Genomic DNA, 19,678 nt, shown 5'->3' on the forward strand with positions numbered 1-19,678 from the left:
TGCAAAACTTGCTACAAAATCATGACAGTCCATTTTTATGTGTTTTTGTTGAGTAATTCCACAGAATCCACCCAAAATAAATAAGAGCTGCGAGTGGCAGGGAAATAGGATTAGGAAGGTTTAATCTACATTAAGTTCCCCAACTGCCCCCAATGAATTTTATATTGGAAAACCCCTTTAAGAGCACTTAGAAAAGAGGTTAATGGTCCAAAAAATACATTGATTTCCTAATACTCATCTATTGTGTCTTCATTGTGTCTTGGAGATGGCCTCTGGGGTACGATCACTGACCGCAGTAGTCAAGACAAAAATTGGTATGAAAAAGGCTTAAAGGCTTATTTTTTTAATAAAGAAGTCTTCCGACAAAGACTGGTAAGATGAGCGGTAAGCGACTTACTTGTGTGTTTTTGCAGGGGGGGTTGGACATTTTGGCAGGCTATGGGTTGGAGCCAGTGCTGACGGATAGCATGAGCTGGTATCCCTCCTGGCCACAATGTGGTCTGTATACTTCCTGAGAAATATATTTACGTTTCAGAGAGGAAAACAAGGGATCATTGAAAAGGCTGGATGTCCTGCACGGCACCGGGAGGCCGTTGCTCCATAGGAAAATGACATGGTCACATAGTAGTCATGTAGTCAGAGCCGTTACAAAGTAAAACCACCTCCATCCGTTCAAAGAGGGGAAGGAAAAGAACTGGCCCCAAGGAAAGGAAGGGGTAATGAACACAACTATGTTCCCCGTACTGACTCAGAGGAAGGCAAAATACCCCGTGAGCCAACCCACCCTTAGGGGGCCTGAAGGAAATACTTAGGTTCTTCATTAAATAACAATTGGACAGCTTCTTTTCTTAGAGCTCTGCATTGTGCTGTTCCTCCTAGACATTAATGAGCCGGGCCTGGTTGACACTTGTGTCGGGCTCCATTCTGTCACCGTACTGCATGCCATGCTCTGTTTGGTATTCGACACGCGCTCCTGCCCCTTTCTCCCCCTCCAATCACCAGCCACCCCCAGCTATGTTAGACATACTCTCAGCATAGAGGATGCCTAAGCAATCGGTCTCCTGTAGGCATTGTGACGAAGTCCCTCTTTATGTATTCCGGTTCTGACCTTTGCCTGCATTCCTGACCATTCCGTCCTCCTTGACCTTGGCTTTGTATTCTGGACTTCGTTATTGCTCTTCTGCCACCAAACCTGACCAAGCCAGTCGTCTGGATATTACCCTGTTCAGGTGCCACACCTTACTCCAGTGTAGCACCAACAGTTTCACTACCATCTTTACAAGTAATGGCTTGGGGACCCCGCAGCAATGACTAAATCCTGCTTGGAGGAGTCAAGTTTGAAAACCGGAGATCCCCGAATGCTGTCTCCCCAGATAGCCCAAAGTCAAACCGGTATGTGACAAGGTGGATCCGTATATGCCTGTCTGACTACTTGGCTGTTTATTTCTGTTGTTCGGCTCCATCATAGAAGCTAAACAAAGAAAGTAACAGAACTGCCAGGTTCTAACACGAATGGGGCCGATGGACTCCACTGATTATTAGAGAATCGGTTGGGCTTCCATCACGCCTTAAGGTATTATCCCAGACAAAATAGAATAGCACCTGAAATCCCGAAGCATCTGATGCCGATGTGAAGTGAGCCTAAATGAACAAGTGGGAGTTACAGTGTAGGAGGGTCTCTATACACTTTTACACCGAGCGATCAGTGTTGACTATGGCAGACCGCAGGGACCCCTTTAGCCAAATACTATGTCAACCCTTTAAATGACCGGCATTTATCGGGCTTTCCTTGTAGGTTTTTCATCCCTGCGTTTCAAGAGCAAGAGCTTTTTTATCTTTCTATCAACAGAGCCGTATGAGAGCTTCTGTTTGTGGGACAATGATCCAATTTAATGTACCAGATAATGTACTGAAAAACGTCTAATGACTTTTAAGTAGAGAGAAATGTAAAAAAAAAAAAAAAAAATTACACCCGCCAATTTTTGAGGGGGCAAGGGGTGCTGCTTTTTCGGTGTTCAGGGTGCTGTAAAAAGGACATGTTACCTTTATTCCATGTGCCAGTACCATTATGAGGAAACCGTGTTTATAGTTCTTTTTTTATGTTTCAGTACTTAGAAAAAATATTAAACACTTTTTTATTAAAAAGAAAAATAGTTTTTTGTAATCATATTCTGAGCCCCATTACTTTTTAATTTTTCCATCAATGGCATTGTGGGTCATTTTATGAAGAGTAGGCGGTAGTTGTAGAAGTATTGGGTACACATAGCTTTTGACCACTTTGTATTCAAATTTTATTCGGAGATGGGGTGCCCAAAAAAAAAAACACTCTTCTGACATTAGGGTTTTTTTTTTTACAGCGCTCCCCATGTGAGATAAGTAATGTCATATTTAGATAATTCAGGCAATGGTGATACCAACGTTTATTTATTTTTTGTCTTAATCGCTTTGAGGGAAAAATGGGGGTTTGAATGTTTTCACTTTTAAAAATGTTATTCAATTTACCTATTAAATTTTTTTTTTAATCCATTAGGGGCGTGAACTTGTGATAGTTTGATGGCTTCTACAATATACTGCGATACCTTAGTATTGCAGTACATTGTATTATTTACCATCACAATAATAATAATAATCTTTATTTGTATAGCGCCAACTTAATTCGCAGCGCTTACAAATTACATGTATAAAAAAGGGAAAGAATGGCTAGGCAAAACCGGATTTTGACGCAGTTTTTAATGCAGAAATGCTTTTATTTGTAAAATTTTTTTCCAATACATAGAATCCTAGAATGGTAGTGTTGGAAGGGACCTCCAGGGTCATCGGGTCCAACCCCCTGCTCAGTGCAAGATCACTAAATCATCCCAGACAGATGTCTGCCCAGCCTCTGAAGACTTCCATTGAAGGAGAACTCACCACCCCCCATACTTTATATGGTACAATTACAATACAACTTGTACCACAAATCCCAATATGGCGACTGAATAGTAAAAATCTTAAAGCTCTTAGAAGGTTGGAATAAAAAACAATAAAAAAAAAGAAAAAAAATTGCCTGCAACTGGTAATCGAACCCTTTTTTTGTGCTACATCTTTCACAATCGTGGCTTTAACCCATAGCACTTCTTTATAGGAAAGTCAACGTATTGCTAAAGACGGAGCGTTGAGGCAGTCTGTGTCTGAGGTGGAGCTCTTCTGATTTAGTCAAATTCTTCATTAGGTCACAGAGCAAAGTGGATCTGAACATCAACTTCCAAACTCCTTGACCCTTTCTACTTGAAGAACCCTAATAGAACAAGCATCCTCTCTGCCATCTGCATCTAATTAGTATCCCTTTCAGAGAACTTCTCTTACATAAGGGGGGGGGGGGGGAGTGACACGGGTGAAAGTTTCCCATGCTGCTGTAATCACATGGCACTTCAGTTTGCTTTAGGAAATGTAAGTGAAGTGTTCCAACTAGGAGGGAACATCCAAAAGGTTAGGTGGTTCTGGATGAGGGTTAATGGCACAATCTATTCAATCATGGAAGTAAACCTCAGGGTGCATTCAGACGACCGTATTTTGGCTCGGTTTTCATGCCGGCCGATATACGTTGTCTCTGTCTGCAGGGGGAAGCCTGGATGAGCCGAGTTCTCGCCTCCTCTCCACACTATTTGCAATGGGGAGAGGCGGGGCGGGGGTGGGGCTAATTCTTGGAACTTAGATCGATCCCCCCCACCTTTCATTGCAAATAGTGCAGAGGGGCGGAGAGGGGGTGGAGAGGAGGCAGGGAGGGGGCGGGAGCTCAGTTCCTGCTCCTGGCTCTTCCATTCCCCCCCCCCCCTGCAGATGAGGACGACGTATATCGGCTCGGCGTGAAAACCGAGCCAATATACGGTCGTCTGAATGCACCCTTAGGCCGGGTTCACACGGACCTAAATACACGGATTTGCGCTGCGTATTTGCACAGTGGGCATTGCGTTTGTGTGCACATGTATCTGTGCTTGTAAAGAAAACACACAAGCACGCTCGCATTGATTGCAATGGCCAATTAAATTTATTATGTGCTATTTTCGTGCGCAATATGACATGCGGCAGTTTTTTTGCGCAACCTTAATAGTTTCAGCCTGCCCGCCTCCATTCACAGTAAACAGGCCATTGTCCGTAGATGTAAGACTGCCTGTTTAAACTAAACGATGCAGCGGTAGACCAATGATGATTTTATGGTATGAAAGACCCAATCAGCGATTTATGGCTGATCAGCCTGTCACTGAATGCGTTCACACCGCACACTTATCGTGCAAACCGCATGGTCTAACGAGTAATGTACACAGTAACTGTCCCATGTGACGGGGGCTTAAGATATTAAGCAAGTCATCAATATCAGATTGGTGGGGCTCTACCGCTCGAGACCCTGCCAATTAAAGAGGCCACAGCGCATAGGTGAGCACAGTCATGTGATGTTACGTTCAACCGTCACATGGCAAAAACACGCCGGCATGCTCCCATTCACTTCAATGGGCAATTAAATTTAATTAGTTTCATATGTTTTATTTGAATGCGCAAAATACGCTCATATGAACGAACCCATGGAAATCAACTGGTTCTATTCACTGCGTATCACGAGCGCAAAATTTGTGCCCGCACAATGCAGCGCAAATACGCCCATGTGAATACGCCCATTTTCATTGGTCCCAGAAGTACTAACATTTGTTCTGCTACATGTCTAATAAAATGCCAAGTCTTTATAGAGGATGTTTCATCAAGACAACAACTTTTTGAAATTGAGTTAGCCCAATGGCCAACAGATCACCACACATCCAATTTCCAAATGCCCCGGCAATCAGCGGTTATTTGTGGGCAGCCATGACCCGGCCAGATGAATGGATGCCTTTGTACTACAGGGATGGGCCAGGTCTCCCGATGCAGGTTCTGCTTTACGGCCACCTGCACAGCTGGGTCGGATTCTGCATGCGGGATCCCGCAGTGAAATCTGACCCTGTGCCCGGCCGGTGACCCCCACGTATCTCAATGGAAGCCGTCTGCCCAGAATCCGGCTCAAAATAGAGAATACTGCGATTTTTCCACCGCAAGCAGAAAATTGCAATTGATTTCCGTTCGTCGGAAAACCGCTTTTACATAGCATACTATGGGCGGTATTTGCTGCGGAATCTGGAGGCGGACGCCCGCTCGGGATTCGGCAACGCAAGTCCGCCCGTGTGCAGCCAACCTATGGCTCATAGAGGGGACTTGAGTTACCCCTTGTATATAACAAACCCCTCTGAACACTAATTTAGACCTCTGCATCTGTGACCCTTCTTACATTCCAAATGTTTTTGTTTGCAAAGACGAACTTGGAAAAGTCCCTTTAGTTTTCATCAAGTTGTGCCGTGAATTCTAGAAGTAAGCGAGAACAGATGAACCTTGTGTTTATCAGCCCCCTGGAATGTACAATGACCCGTACAATCACACTGCGTCAGCGAGGACACGCCATCCTAGACCCCACAGACTGCACATTCCTCACAAAGTTTCCTATCCTCGTCTCGCTGGGATACAACGGGTTCTGATTTGTGTAAACAGAATCTCATTAGAGATCCATCTAACGCTCCGCACAATGTTCCTTGCTTGCTCCGGCCGTATGTACCTACGTAGGTCCGGCCACACGTACGGGAACTCCAACACCTTAGCTTGGTTTATCTTCAGGTCTAACCGAAAATGCCGCAATAGAGGGGACCTTATAGGTTTGGTTTAAAGGGGCTTTGCCAAGATAGAAAGTTATCTCTGGTCCAAAGACAATGGGAACTGAAGGTGTCCGAAAGAATAGAGAGGTAGCTGAGAAGGTGCGCGGCTCCACTCATTTGGGTGGGACTGAAGTGAGCTGATGACTGGATGTAGTGGTCACATGACTCTGGTGTCGGTGATGTCACCGGTGGCCCCCTGCACCAGGAAAGGGAGATGAATGAGGGAGTGGGCACCGGTGGAACAGAGGCAGTGGGGAAAGAGTTTATGCATGGCTTCCTTTAGATGGGTACGGCAGGTTTTGAAAAAAAATGTCATACCTTATCTCAGGTATGCTTCTGCTAATGGGTGTTTGACATGCATCGGATATGCTTTTCCATATAGTTAAAAGTGAAAAAAATACAACGTATCCTTGTCCAATGTATGCCAAAAATACAAAAATTTGACAAACGACTCCCCTATAGAAGTACAATATACATTTGGACCCTTCTTTCACATGCAGACTTTTTTTCCAATATCCTAACATAGTGAGGAAAAGATGAAGTATCGTGTTTCCCTGAAAATAAGCCACTTTCTTATAATAATTCTTGCCACAAAAGAGGCACAGTGTCTTATCAGAGGGAGGGGGGTGTTATACTCCCCTAGTCTGCAGCATCATGGTACCTCGCGCTGCTGGTCTCCGGCAGCAATCTACTGTGTCCTCCGCGCTGAGGTATCTTCTTCTTTCTGTTGATGGGGCTTTGAATCCCCCGCCTCCAGCAAAGCGGGCGCTGTGATTGGATCAAGCGCCAGCCAATCACAGCCGGCGCTCGATGAGCCAATCACAGCCATTCAGTGATGTCATTCACTGAAAGGCTGTGAATAATCGAGCTCCGACTCTAATCGGCTGGCGCTCGATCCATTCACAGTGCTCGCTTTGCTGGATTCAGGGTATGCAAAGCCCCGTCACCAGAAAGAAGAGCATTTCTCAGTGCAGAGGACACGGCAGCCTGCTGCGGTGCAGGGGACCATCGCAAGGGACTCAGACGCCGCAGGCCATGTGAGTATTGATGTGTTTTTTTCTTTTTAGCTAGAGCTTATTTTCGGGGGGGGGGGGTTAATTTCGAGAAAACACGGTACTTCGTTTTCTGGCAGGTGCCTTCCACTTTGTGTGTCCCCCCAATTCAATTGAGAACTTGTAGGCTCTGGTCTGCCTTTCATGCTAGGAGTATCTTAGGGAATAAACATATTTGGCGTTGCACTTCGGACAGGATAAACAAGGTGATGTCACCGTGTCCTCATTGCAGCGTCATTTATGGTCTCATACAGTACATGAAAAAAACATCAAAGTTTCAGTTTATAATTAGCCTTTTTCCAGCATTAAATATTGATCCCAAACAATCTGATATATACAAGTGGCATATCTATCGTATGAATATACCAATCAAATCCCATATACAATCACCGCCAATACTAGGGACTGACTGAGCGACGGCCCCGCTGCGGCGCCTGTGATAGAAGGTGACGGCACTGGAGATTTATATAGTCGGTCTTCAGAGACTCAAAGGATCGGTTATATAGTGCAATGCTTACACATCCAATCTGATTGCAGTCAGAATCATTTAGACCCGCCCACTTGTATATAGAAGATCGTTTGGGATCCATATCTGTTGCTTGAAAAAGACTTTTCATAAGCGGAAATGTTGCACATTTTTTGGTGTACTGCATGCGATCATAAATAAAGCTGGAATGAGGACACGCTGACATCACCTTGTGCATCCTATAGTCAGGATGGACGGAACTGGCTGGATGACCACTGCGTCTACGGTCCTCAACATTGCCTATTTCTTCTTCAAAAGAGCTTGAACAGCACATCTACAAACCCCCGTGTACAAGACCTCGCTGATGCAGTATAACCACATTGTGTCTTGTTGCTGTGCTCAGTCTTGCCATGGTGTATGATCTGTGACATGAAACTGTCTTCCACAACCTCACCTTTGTAACAGAGTTTTGCTGTCCCTCACCCAGTTTTAAAGGGCCACTTCAGTGAATAAAACATTTTTCTAGGACTGCCCTCCTCACTTGATTGCCTGTCGTGTATTGAATGTCTCCTCTGTATATTGCAGCCACTTTCATGTCTGATACTTATTAGGCATCATCTTAAGGCCTCATGTCCGCTGGCGGGTCGATTTTCGCATGCGGTAGCCCGCAGCGGAATCCAACCCTGCCGGTAGCGGCATCCAAATGTACCTCACATCTTCTTTCATTTTCTGTACTGCGGATAGTCTGCACAGTACAGATTTTTTCTTTTAAATCTCCTGCTCTTCCTGAGGACGGGCCGCAAGTCAACGGCTTCCATTAAATTCAATGGAAGAGGTCCGTGCAGGAACTGCGGTAAAATGCAGCATGCTGCGATTTTTCATCCAAGAGCGGAAACTGCAACTGGTCAGGGACAGGGCGGAGATTGGCAACTAACATCGCCGCTACTCCGCCTATTGCAAACAGCCAGCAAGGGGCGGAGAAGAGAAGGAGTTTAGCAGTCACGCTGCTAAACTCCCTCCCACCCCCCTTCTCCATCCGCTGTCATTGGCTCCCATAGGAGTCTATGGCAGCGGCCATATTCCGCCCGGGAAAGATACGGTAGTTCCAGGACCATCTTTCCTGCCTGGCGTAAAAGTACTAAGCCCTATATTGGCCCAGCCGGGTGCTTTTACGCCGTGGGAATATGCCCATGTGATCTGATGCATTGGAATCCAATGCAACAGACGGTAATGTATAACGGCTGGCCATGAAAACAGCAGCCGATATACGCTTGTGTGACTAAGCCTTTACATCAGCACAGCAATAGCTAAGGCTATACTATTCTGCCTACTTTAATTATCATTACATTCTACATTCACCTAAATAAGCTACAGACCATAAGTATGCAATCAGAAGCATGAGCAGTCATCTCCTCTATTATAACTGTTAGATAATCATCAGCAACTGTGATAGGAGTTCCTGTGTCCCCTTAACACAGTTCCTGGGGTAGATCCATGTTATAGTATCACACAAACTGAGAGTTGGACTACAAAATGAATCCATAACCCCAAGTAGATCTGAGCCGGTTAGAATTGAAATCACATGACCGTGTGAGGGAAAAGAGGGTAGAAGTTTCAGACAAAATGGAATAACTAACCAAGGTAACACTAATTAGCTTATACATAAGTAGGGGGCTAGTTACATAATGAACGAAGGAAAAGGAAATCTTTGAAGTGGCCCGTCAAGCCTCCTACACAGCTGTGTCTGTTTCAGTTAATGACTGTATTTCAACCTGCATATGAAGAAAATGATCACTATCTGGTATAACTGGTTAATCATACACCTGACTATAATCGTACAAAATCTCTGACTATGTACAAGCGTGCCTAGAAGAATTAATGCTGACATTAATATTGATTAGATTTAGATTTTTTTGTTCATTCACTTTGCATTTTGTTACATAAACTATTAACAATTCTGAAAGCACTCTTACTTCGCAGGTCTGTTCCCAGCCTGCCTGAAGCGTTTGCCCAGGACTGTACAAGTGGTTCATATGGGGTCAGTCTAGAGGTAGTCATTAATCAAACTCACCCTGTTGTCTCATTCCTAAAACAAGGAGATTAATGACAGAATCCCTAAATCCTGTCCTATCCAGCGCCCTGCTACAATACCCTGTGCTAGGGGTGTTACATGAGGCAACCTGAAGAACTCGAAAGAAACATAGTTTACTCCTACAATGTAACCAAACGGCTTTCCAGACAGAATTCTGGGTACCGTTTCCTCTTTTCTTCATCAGCAAAAAAAAAATCAGCAAAGTTCTCATTATTGTTTGTTGCAATGTTTTTGCAGATTGTCTTACCGTCTGGATGAATTCCAACTCTAGAAACGGCCACATATGTAAAAATACGAATACGCTGACCAGGCATCTTGTCGGCGCACAATAAACTGTGCCCATATGTTTGCCCATTTAAGGAAGCGTGACTACCACTTATAAACATGGAATGTTTCCTTTAAGTCAGCATCTCTCCTCCCCGTTTCCCTTCATCTGGATATGGTTAATGCGCTCTACTGAAAAGCACTCAAACATACGAAATGTGCACATATACTGCGAGGTACAAGCAGCCCGAAAAGTACAGCAATGCCCACCGCCATCACATCCCTGGCATAAAGGGACAGGAACCCAGAAAGTGTCTGCACAGATCAGCTACCATTCACATGTAGGAGTGCAAGACTTTCTGCATTCTTTCCATTTCATAGCTGGTATAGATATGACTTTGTGGGCCACAGACACCCAAAATATGCGCCAAATTTATAAGGAGACATGTGCGTTGTAATAAAGCAGAGCACGTCAGGTTAAAACGAGTATAGGAGATGCCGCCTTAAATATTGATAACCGATCCAAATCGGTGAAAGTTCAACCCCCCACTAAACAGCTAGTTGAATGGGCTGCAGTACTCCGGCATGCTCTTCATCGTGTGACATCACGTTCATTGGTCACATGCCCTTTTACATGAATGAGATGGAGCTGCAATATCAGAGACCACCACTCTGCAATGTACAGCGCTGTGCCAAGGGAGCCACAACGCTCACCCAAGTGGATGGGGTGCCAGAAGTCAGACCCCCCCCAATCTGATACTGATGACCTATCCAAAACACACATCACCAATATATAAGTCCCAGAAACCCCTTTAAGGGACCCAGATTGTTCTGCATCAAAAGGCTGCCATTCACTAATACGATGGCCTCCTGGGCTATTAGTAAGTAGGGATTTTAATTATACTGGATCTTTTACCACAACACTACATTTTCGTCTATTCGGCTCCTCCCCTTCTATAACATGCTGCCCACGGATTGGCTGCATGCTCCACATGACACATTCCCTAGATAAAGGGTCTATCATCAAACCTTAAGGTTTATCATCAATTTAGTAAACATTGGAATTGCATTAGCCGGTTTATAGGGTACTCCCTGCTAGGAGTATCGGCAAAGTCTTCCCCAGAAGTTTACCAATGGCACCAGGAGGTGCAGCCAATGAGAATGATGGATGGGGCTACATAGACAACTATGAGACCTGAAGCCTTGAGGCTTCATCGCACCTTCATGCTTCTGACATTGCACACCTGCCCAAACACCTGGACTAATTTCTTTCTCGGTTGTGTCTCCTGCTTCCACTTCCAAACTTCTGCAGGAAAAGTGCCATGAACTACCCTTGCAATAAAATGAGAAGTACTATATAAGCCATGGCTGGACATAAATGTCCGACGGCTGTCCACTAACAGTTATTTCTCCTGAGCCCCAGGTCAGGAACACTACCTTTTCTCCTTAAGGAGAGCACCTAGAAGGTGAGTGAGGAGATGTATAAGGCCATCCATGCTCCTCTGGGTAATATCCAAATAAGGGAGATGTAACAATACCTCTGCAGCGCCACCTATTGGAAGGCAGCATTCCTGCAAGTCAATGTTAGACTCTCTGTACAAGCCTTGTAACAATGACTGGGAATTAAAAGCCAAGCCAGAATCCATACATAGACAGCTGCTTTGGAGTGTTTGGCATCATGGCACCCAGGATGTGAGCGCTGATGTCAGGAGCTTGGAAGGTGATGCTACAGCCTTTGATTGGCAGCAGCGGTCACCTGACTTCCTGCGTCCATCTGCAGCAGGGGACAGGGATGGAGCAGTGGGATGCTGTCAACGGGATCCTGGGGGGTGAAGACAGTGAGGATGCGGTCTTTTGTTGTTTTATCACATGGCGGGCTGTTAAGATACTTTTTTTTTTTACACAACTCCTTTAAAGGGGTTGTATCAAAATCACAGGATAGGTGATAAAAATGTGATTGGAGGGGGTCTCAATGGTGAGATCACCCATGGATCCCGAGAATGGGGGGCTGCCAACTCCACCTCTCTGCTTCCCTTGCAGTGTTGCGGGTTGCACCTGTGCCATGCTGTTCCACTTATTTTCGATGGGATTGGCGGAGATAGTCGAGTGCTCGTACTGGACTATTTCCATCAGCCCCAATGAAGATGAATGGAGTGGCACCGGACATAGTCGTCCTGCTGCTCCACTCAATCTCCTCCTAACTGAAGGGGGCGCAGTGAGCCAGCAATAACTAGAAGAGGGAGACACGGGACACTTGTTCTCAGGATTAGTGGGGTTCTCAGCAGTGAAACCCCCAATGATCAGACATTTATCCCCTATTCTGTGGAACCCAGGCCAGGTATGCCCATCGCCCCCGTGTACGCGTCATCCTGAAATGCTGCCAAGTTTCAGAATAAACACACTTTCAAGTTTGACTCGAAGCAGAGCTCCGGGTCAAAGAGGCGGGCCGTGCAGACTGCTCCCCGCCCACAGCATGCTCACTGACAGCTGTCTCTTTGCTTATGTATAGGAAAAGAGCTGTCAGTGAGCATGCTGCGGGCGGGGAGCAGTCTGCACGGCCCGCCCCTGACTCGGAGCTCCGTTTCGAATCAAACTTCAAAGTGAGTTCATTCTGAAACTTGGCAGCATTTCAGGATAACGCGTACACGGGGTGATGGGCATACCTGGCCTGGGTTCCCTTTAAGGCAGGTATGAACAGAACACTCCAGGCGTTAGGAACCCCAATTCTGGAACCAACTACTCTTCTTTCTTTAGCAGTCAGGCAATAAGAACTGTCTGAGAGCAACAAAAAACTGTCCAAAAATGTGGGCACTGGCGACAGATCTAGAGGCGCAGCGGCTACCGAGGATCCTGTAAGTTACTTGTCCTTAAGGGTATATTAACAGACTTTTGTGATTGCCATCTGTATGTGGGTGAAAGTTGTGTGCAATTTTCAAGTGATTTTTATGCGTTTTGGCATTTTTCTGCACAATGTTCATCTATTCTGCAGCAGATTTTTCACAAGCATTAAAAGAAAATTGCGTAACTGTCCGCGGTCACCACATTATGAGGCATTATTAAACAAGTGCAATCTATTTTTTTCTTTTTAAATGGGTGATTTTCATCTGAAAATCTCAAAAAAATAGGACATGGTGATTAAAAATAATAATAATATGCAAATATAACCAATTAATACTCTGCTGTATTTCCGTCCAAATTCCATCAGATTTGTTCGGACAAGAATAAAAAAAAAAAAAGAAAAGAGAAGCAGGGTTCAGGACCATCAGTGTTCAGGTCCACCGGGGTTCAGGTCCACCGGGGTTCAGGTCCACCGGGGTTCAGGACCATCGGGGTTCAGGACCATCGGGGTTCAGGTCCATCGGGGTTCAGGACCATCGGGGTTCAGGTCCACCGGGGTTCCGGACCATCGGGGTTCAGGACCACCAGGGTTCAGGACCACCACCGCTCGCCGGACCTGCACCCCCATTTCTTACACGACTGTAGCACTCAGTGCGAATCTTTCTACTTCTATTATCAACACAGTCGATTCGAAAATCTCCCAATCTGCCTTTCCCCGTAAGCGACCCTCGTTCCTAAACCCACCGGAGGATTTACAAGCATTCCTCAGTCTAGAAGCTGAGCCGGAGCGAAGAGCAGAGGAAACGCAGACGAGCGGTCCAAGAGCTGCGAGCAAAGCTCGGGGAGCGCAGCCGAGGACTGCTGTGTGTGCGAGGGGGCTGGACGAGCCCCAGTCCACGCACCTAGAGGTTTCTACTGGCGCCAAACTTTCTGTAGAAGGAGTTCTACTTGTCTGATGTAACTTTGGCTCCAGTACCCCGTCCAGCCCTGAGAATATAATAGACGGACCGGATCCCTGCGGCGGGCAGCGGAAAGGAAGCTCACAAATATATATATATATGCTACAAATGAGCCAATACAGAAAACAGAATACAAAAAACAGTCCCAATAAACTAAGTTCCCCCATTACTGGACCCCCAGATGACAGCTCTCCCATAACTTTGTATCAATGCCCGGCTGTTGGCACCGAGCTGCCACCACTACCCTCCTCAATGAGGCATTCTCTGCCCAGCACCCACAAGTGCCAGCTGTAGCCATCAGCCCATGCCCGCTGCACCCTCCCGCCGGCCTCACCTATGTCGGCGTTACAGAAGGCCTGCTGAGGATGGACGGGCGAGCAGCTGCAGGCGTCAGTCACTCGGTCTGAGGGCCACAGGAGAAGCAGAAGGGCCACGGGGGCCAGGAGGCCGGAAACCGGGGCCGTCCGCATTCTCAAAGCCGCATGTAGGACCAGGTTGGAGGAGAGCAGATCGCTGATGTCTGCGCCTCGCCTGTAGTCAGAGGGGCTGTAGGGCGCAGACTCCTCCCCCTCCTGGGCAGCCGGCCAGCAGGCAGAGAGGGCGGCGGAGGAGGGAGATGACCGGAGATGCTTCACAGCGCTCACCCCAAAATGTCTGCCGAGGGCTCGCCGTGTGGGAAAAGCGGCCCCGGGGGACAGTCATTCCTGTCATGAGGGGCGGCTGTCAGGCGGCTCCTCTCACCCCAATCACTCCTGTCATGAGGCTTATCGTCTGAGGGCTTATGTCACGACATGCTGACGGGCGGGGCGGTTTCTAGGGACTTTGGCCATAGGGCGAATGGCAGAAAAAAAAAACGCCTCAGTATAAATATATATATAAAAAATTCACATTTGTGGGACTCAATAAATATCAGAAAAAATGGGAATAAAACTATGAAAAAAATGTAACTTTTTTTTGTGCTATTTTGCGGAAGTGAAATAAAACGGCGCACGGAATCGCTGCGATCATCACGGGCCGTATAATGACCTACACATATCGCAGGACCACAGCCGCTATATATACCAAGACCAGAGTTACCAATATTGACTTATAAGGGCCAAATTATACCGCCACCATGATCACATATTACCGCCACATGGCGACGGACTAATACCACCGTACTGTTACTGAATGAACACCACTATGAAGAGCGATGTCACCAATAATAACACTGTATGAAGGTCAGGACCACATAAGACCACCATAGTGTTACTGAAAAAAAGAACACTGTACACAGATCAATGTAAGGCTGGATTCAGACGAACGTATATCGGCCAGGTTTTCACGCCGCGTCTCTCTCTGCAGGGGGGGAGGCTGGAAGAGCCAGGAGCAGTGCACTGAGCTCCTGCCCCCTCTCTGCCTCCTCTCCACCCCTCTGCACTATTTGCAATGGGGAGAGGCGGAATGGGGCGGAGCTAATTTGCAGAACTTAGCCCCACCCCCATCCCGCCTCCTTCATTGCAAATAGTGCATAGTGGCGGAGAGGGGGCGGAAGCTCAGTTCCTGCTCCTGGCTCTTCCATCCTCCCCCCTACAGATGAGGACACCGTATATCGGCTCGGCGTGAAAACCGAGCCGATATACGGTCATCTGAATCCAGCCTTACCCCGATACAGTGATCGCATTGCAGTATATACTAGTTTTATACAGATTGTATAAGTGATTACAGTGCAGTTACCTCCAGTGATCACAGGTAATGTATCCTCTCACTGGGGTCGTTCACTTTCCACTTTCTTCTCCATCCGGCGCAGACCGCCACAGTGACTTCTCCTGGTCACAACGTGACTCTGGAATCTGACATAGCGATATCTTTGACTCCTAATGCCATGTGCACCACATAGTGATAGTGTCTCCTTTTTGTACGCACCACATATCAAGTGTCACTTTTAGTGCCTCCAAACAGTAATGTTTTATGTCACTACTCAGTAATAAATCCCCTCATGGCCTCCCTTTAGTAATAGTGTCTCTCCTAATGACCCCCTTTTTGGTGAATATGCACCTCGTGGCTTCCATTTAGTAATAATAATTGCCCCTACATAGCCTCGGTTTACTAATATTGTCCCTCATGGCTCTATTCTAATAATAATGATACCCCTAATGACCCCTTTTATAGTAATAATAATGCCCCTTATGGCCCCATTTTAGTCATATTGAAGCTCTTCATCGCCCCTTCATAGTCATAATAATGTCCCTCATGGCTCACTTTTAGTAACCTCCTCAGTCCCTCCTATCGCACCTCTAGGAACCTCCAGACCGTTCGTACCCATCACTTTGCTGAGACCATCCAGCCCTCCCTATCCCCTATCTCTATCCTCTTCTGCCCTAATCTGGCTGCCGAACACTACCACACCACCCTCAGACTGCTTTCCGCTGCTCTCCCCACCACCTGCGCTAGCGACCTTCTTCCCTCACACCTCCTCCAGTCCCTCTCCCCGGTGGTTATCTCCCATTTCACCACCGTCTTCAACCTTTTCCTGGCTTCTGGTATTTTCCCCTCCTCATTCAAATACTCCATCATATCCCCTCTGCTAAAGAAACCAACCCTTTACCCAACAGACTCTGCCAACTGCCGGCCAACCTCAAAGCTCCCCTTCATCTCCAAATTATTAGAACGCTTAATCTATTCCTGCTTCACATGCTTTCTCTCTGACAACTTACTCCTCGACCCCCTCCAGTACAGTTTTCACCCCTACTTTCCACTGAAACCGCCCTCACAAAAGTATCAAATGACCTAATGACGGCAAAGTCGAGGGGTGACTACTCCCTACTCCCTACTAATCCTCCTTGACCTCTCCACTGCGTTAGACATGGTTGACCATAACCTCCTCCTCAGTATGCTTTCTCTCCATCAGCCCTAAAGGACACTGCTCTCTCCTGGTTCTCCTCCTACCTCTCTTTCAGCGTCTCCTTTGCTGGCTCTATCTCCTCTCCACTTCCTCTTGCTGTCGGGGTCCCCCAGGGCTCGGTCCTCAGTCCCCTCATCTTCTCTATCTACACAGCAAATTTGGCCTCTAATAACATCTCTATGCTGATGACACCCAGCTATACACCTCTTCCCGTGACATTTCTGCACCCTTCCTCCAAAACATCACCGATTACCTGTCTCTAACACCATGTCCTCCCTCTTTCTCAAACTTAACCCCTCAAAAACTGACCTCCTTGTCTTTCCGCCCTTAACCAGCAGACCTCCCTCCAACATCTCCATATCAGTATCTGGCAACACTATAACCCCCAGATGGCATGCCCGCTGCCTTGGGGTCCCACTGGTCTCTGACCTCTCCTTTACTCCCCATATCCAATCTCTGGCCCAAACATGCCACATGCACCTCAGAAATATTGCTAAAATCCAGCTGTTCCTAACCATGGACACGCTAAAGACACTCGTGGTCCTCATCCACTCCCGACTCGACTACTGCAAGTAGCGGTTCATTGGCCTCCCCCGCACCAAACTCTTCCCTCTTCAATCCATACTAAATGCGACAGCTAGGCTCATTTTTCTATCCAGCCATTTCTCAGATGCCTCTGCACTATGCCAGTCATTGCATTGGCTGCCCATCTACTGCAGAACTAAATTTAAACTCCTCACCCACAAAGCTCTCCATGGCGCTGCGCCACCGTACATAGCTTCCCTCCTGTCCGTACACCACCCAACACGCTCACTCCGATCCACTAAGACACTCAGACTAAACACTCCTCTAATACGAACCTCACACTCTCGCCTCCAGGACTTCACCAGAGCAGCACCCGTCCTCTGGAATTCTCTACTCCAAGACATCCGGATAACCCACGATGCATTAAATTTCAGACGCACCCTAAAAACGCACCTCTTCAGGGAGACATACCAAATCTCCTGACCTAGTCCCCCTGCCCCACCCTATGGCTCCCCACACATTCCACCCTGCCTATCGCATATGACCTTTAGCACTGCACTTCCTTACTGCCCCACCCCGTTTGCTTCCTAATAACTGATTTCTACATGTAATTCCCGTACTGCCTGTGTTCGCCCATGCCTTATCTCCCCCCCTTTACCTTCTGTATCACCCCCACCTGTTTGTTTCAAACTGCTTGTATACCACATGTAATTGTTGTATTTGTCTGTGTTCTCCTATGCTTGAAAGCGCTGCGGAATAAGTTGTCGCTATGCAAATAAAGATTATTAGTAGTAGTAGTCGTAGTAGTAATATTAATGCTCCTCATTTCTCATTCATAGTCATACTGATGCCCCACGGCCCCCTTATAGTAATAATGATGCCCTCATGGCCCCCTTATAGTAATAATGATGCCCTCATGGCCCCCTTATAGTAATAATGATGCCCTCATGGCTCCCTTATAGTAATAATGATGCCCCACGGCCCCCTTATAGTAATAATGATGCCCCCCTTATAGTAATAATGATGCCCTCATGGCCCCCTTATAGTAATAATGATGCCCTCATGGCCCCCTTATAGTAATAATGATGCCCCACGGCCCCCTTATAGTAATAATGATGCCCCACGGCCCCCTTATAGTAATAATGATGCCCCACGGCCCCCTTATAGTAATAATGATGCCCTCATGGCCCCCTTATAGTAATAATGATGCCCCACGGCCCCCTTATAGTAATAATGATGCCCTCATGGCCCCCTTATAGTAATAATGATGCCCCCCTTATAGTAATAATGATGCCCTCATGGCCCCCTTATAGTAATAATGATGCCCTCATGGCCCCCTTATAGTAATAATGATGCCCTCATGGCTCCCTTATAGGCACATTTGAATAGAAAAACACACATACTCACCTCTCCCCTCCTGCTCCCGGTCTCAGTAGTTCATGCCACACTGTTCCCATGCTAACTTGTGCTCAGCCACGTTCGGGGTCGAAGACTGGCTGCAGCGGTCACGTGTATTTATTACATGATCACTCTATATACCAGTGAACATAGCAGTGCAGATTGCAGAGACCGAGACCCGAGAGGTGAGTATATGTGTTTGTTTGTTTTTTATTAACTGTACTTGCGGTCCGCCCTTTCTTTGTATCCCAGGTGGTTGTAACCTCCACCCGCCTAGAATCCAATCATGTTCCCCTGCTACCTATTTAAGCCAGCACCTCCCTAGAAAAGGTACTAGTTATAGTCTTACAACATGCCTGGCTCTTCCCCCAGCCCTGTTCATTGGTCGATGACTCACCCAACGACACATCGTCCAAAGCCCATTGATTTCTATTGGACCACTCGCACTTGTGTTTTTTCACGCACGTAAAAAAAAGTACAGCATGTCTTATTTTGGTGTGTAATATGCACCAATGTAGGCTATGGGGATTTAGCATACAAGGCAAATACGCATGTTAAGGCCCATTTAGACACAACGATATTCGCTCAAAAATCGCTCAGAGACATCTTTTGAGCAATAATCGTTGGGTCTAATCGCATTGTGCAGTTTTCGTTAAGCCGCCGCTGATCTTTCACCGTGCTGAAAGATTAGCGATCAGTTATCAGGGATTCACAGTGGGATACAGCTGATACTATTGTTTCAGCTGTATCCCCTTCCCTAATGACAGGCTGGGTATGAAGAACAGAGCGGTCCAGCTGTCTTCTCCATTCCCTGGTCGGAGTGCTCAGCTGTATAGCAGTCGGGCGCTCCAAGCAGAGAACGGAGAACGATATCTTGACGAAGTACCCCTTGCACAGTTCTGTAGGACATCCTTTCAGTACGACGGTGCCTCAGTGCGCCACTCGCAACTCATTAGACACTAATACTTTTATGTGCCATGTCATTGCACGGCCCCAGGCTAAAACGGCCTGGCTCGCTTGATATTCATGTTTGGGAAAGCTGAAGTAGTTTATGTTTTACCTGTGAGTGACATCATCACCTGCATTAGAGAATATGTGCGCAATTGCGCAACTGACGCCAGACAAATTAATTGCTGTTGAATACCAATGCAACCTGCACATAAATCATGCAATTCCTAATAATGCTTACCCTAAACACAATTACCATAACCCCATAAGGGAGCAAGCAACCATCCTCCCCAAAAGGGCTCCTTAGCATGGGCGCTGCAATTTATGCGGCTGAAAATCGCATTAATGAGAGGCAGACGCGACCAGGTCACGCTGAATCTCTCATTTTCTCGCCCATTCAGATGGCCAGGCTGCGGCGTGTATATGTCACAGCCCAGAATACCATCGGCCAGGGGAGAGAGTTCAGCTCTGCTAAACTCTTTCCCCCTTCTCTCCTCCTCTCCGCCCCTTGCCAGCTGCTGGCAAGGAGAGGGGGTGGGAG

General features: G+C 46.8%; 1 protein-coding gene across 1 annotated transcript in view; it reads right to left on the bottom strand.

The window, feature by feature from the left end:
- Window positions 1-13,952, bottom strand: part of TIMP2 (TIMP metallopeptidase inhibitor 2) — a 58,306-nt gene extending 44,354 nt beyond the window's left edge. Inside the window, exon 1 of the mRNA XM_066587654.1 lies at window positions 13,717-13,952. Within this exon, the coding sequence (XP_066443751.1) occupies window positions 13,717-13,852 (136 nt within the window). The 5' untranslated portion in view covers window positions 13,853-13,952. The remainder of the gene's footprint in view (window positions 1-13,716) is intronic.
- Window positions 13,953-19,678: the final 5,726 nt, after the last annotated feature.

The sequence above is a fragment of the Eleutherodactylus coqui genome, chromosome 13 (assembly GCF_035609145.1).
Source record: "Eleutherodactylus coqui strain aEleCoq1 chromosome 13, aEleCoq1.hap1, whole genome shotgun sequence".
Lineage (NCBI taxonomy): Eukaryota > Metazoa > Chordata > Amphibia > Anura > Eleutherodactylidae > Eleutherodactylus > Eleutherodactylus coqui.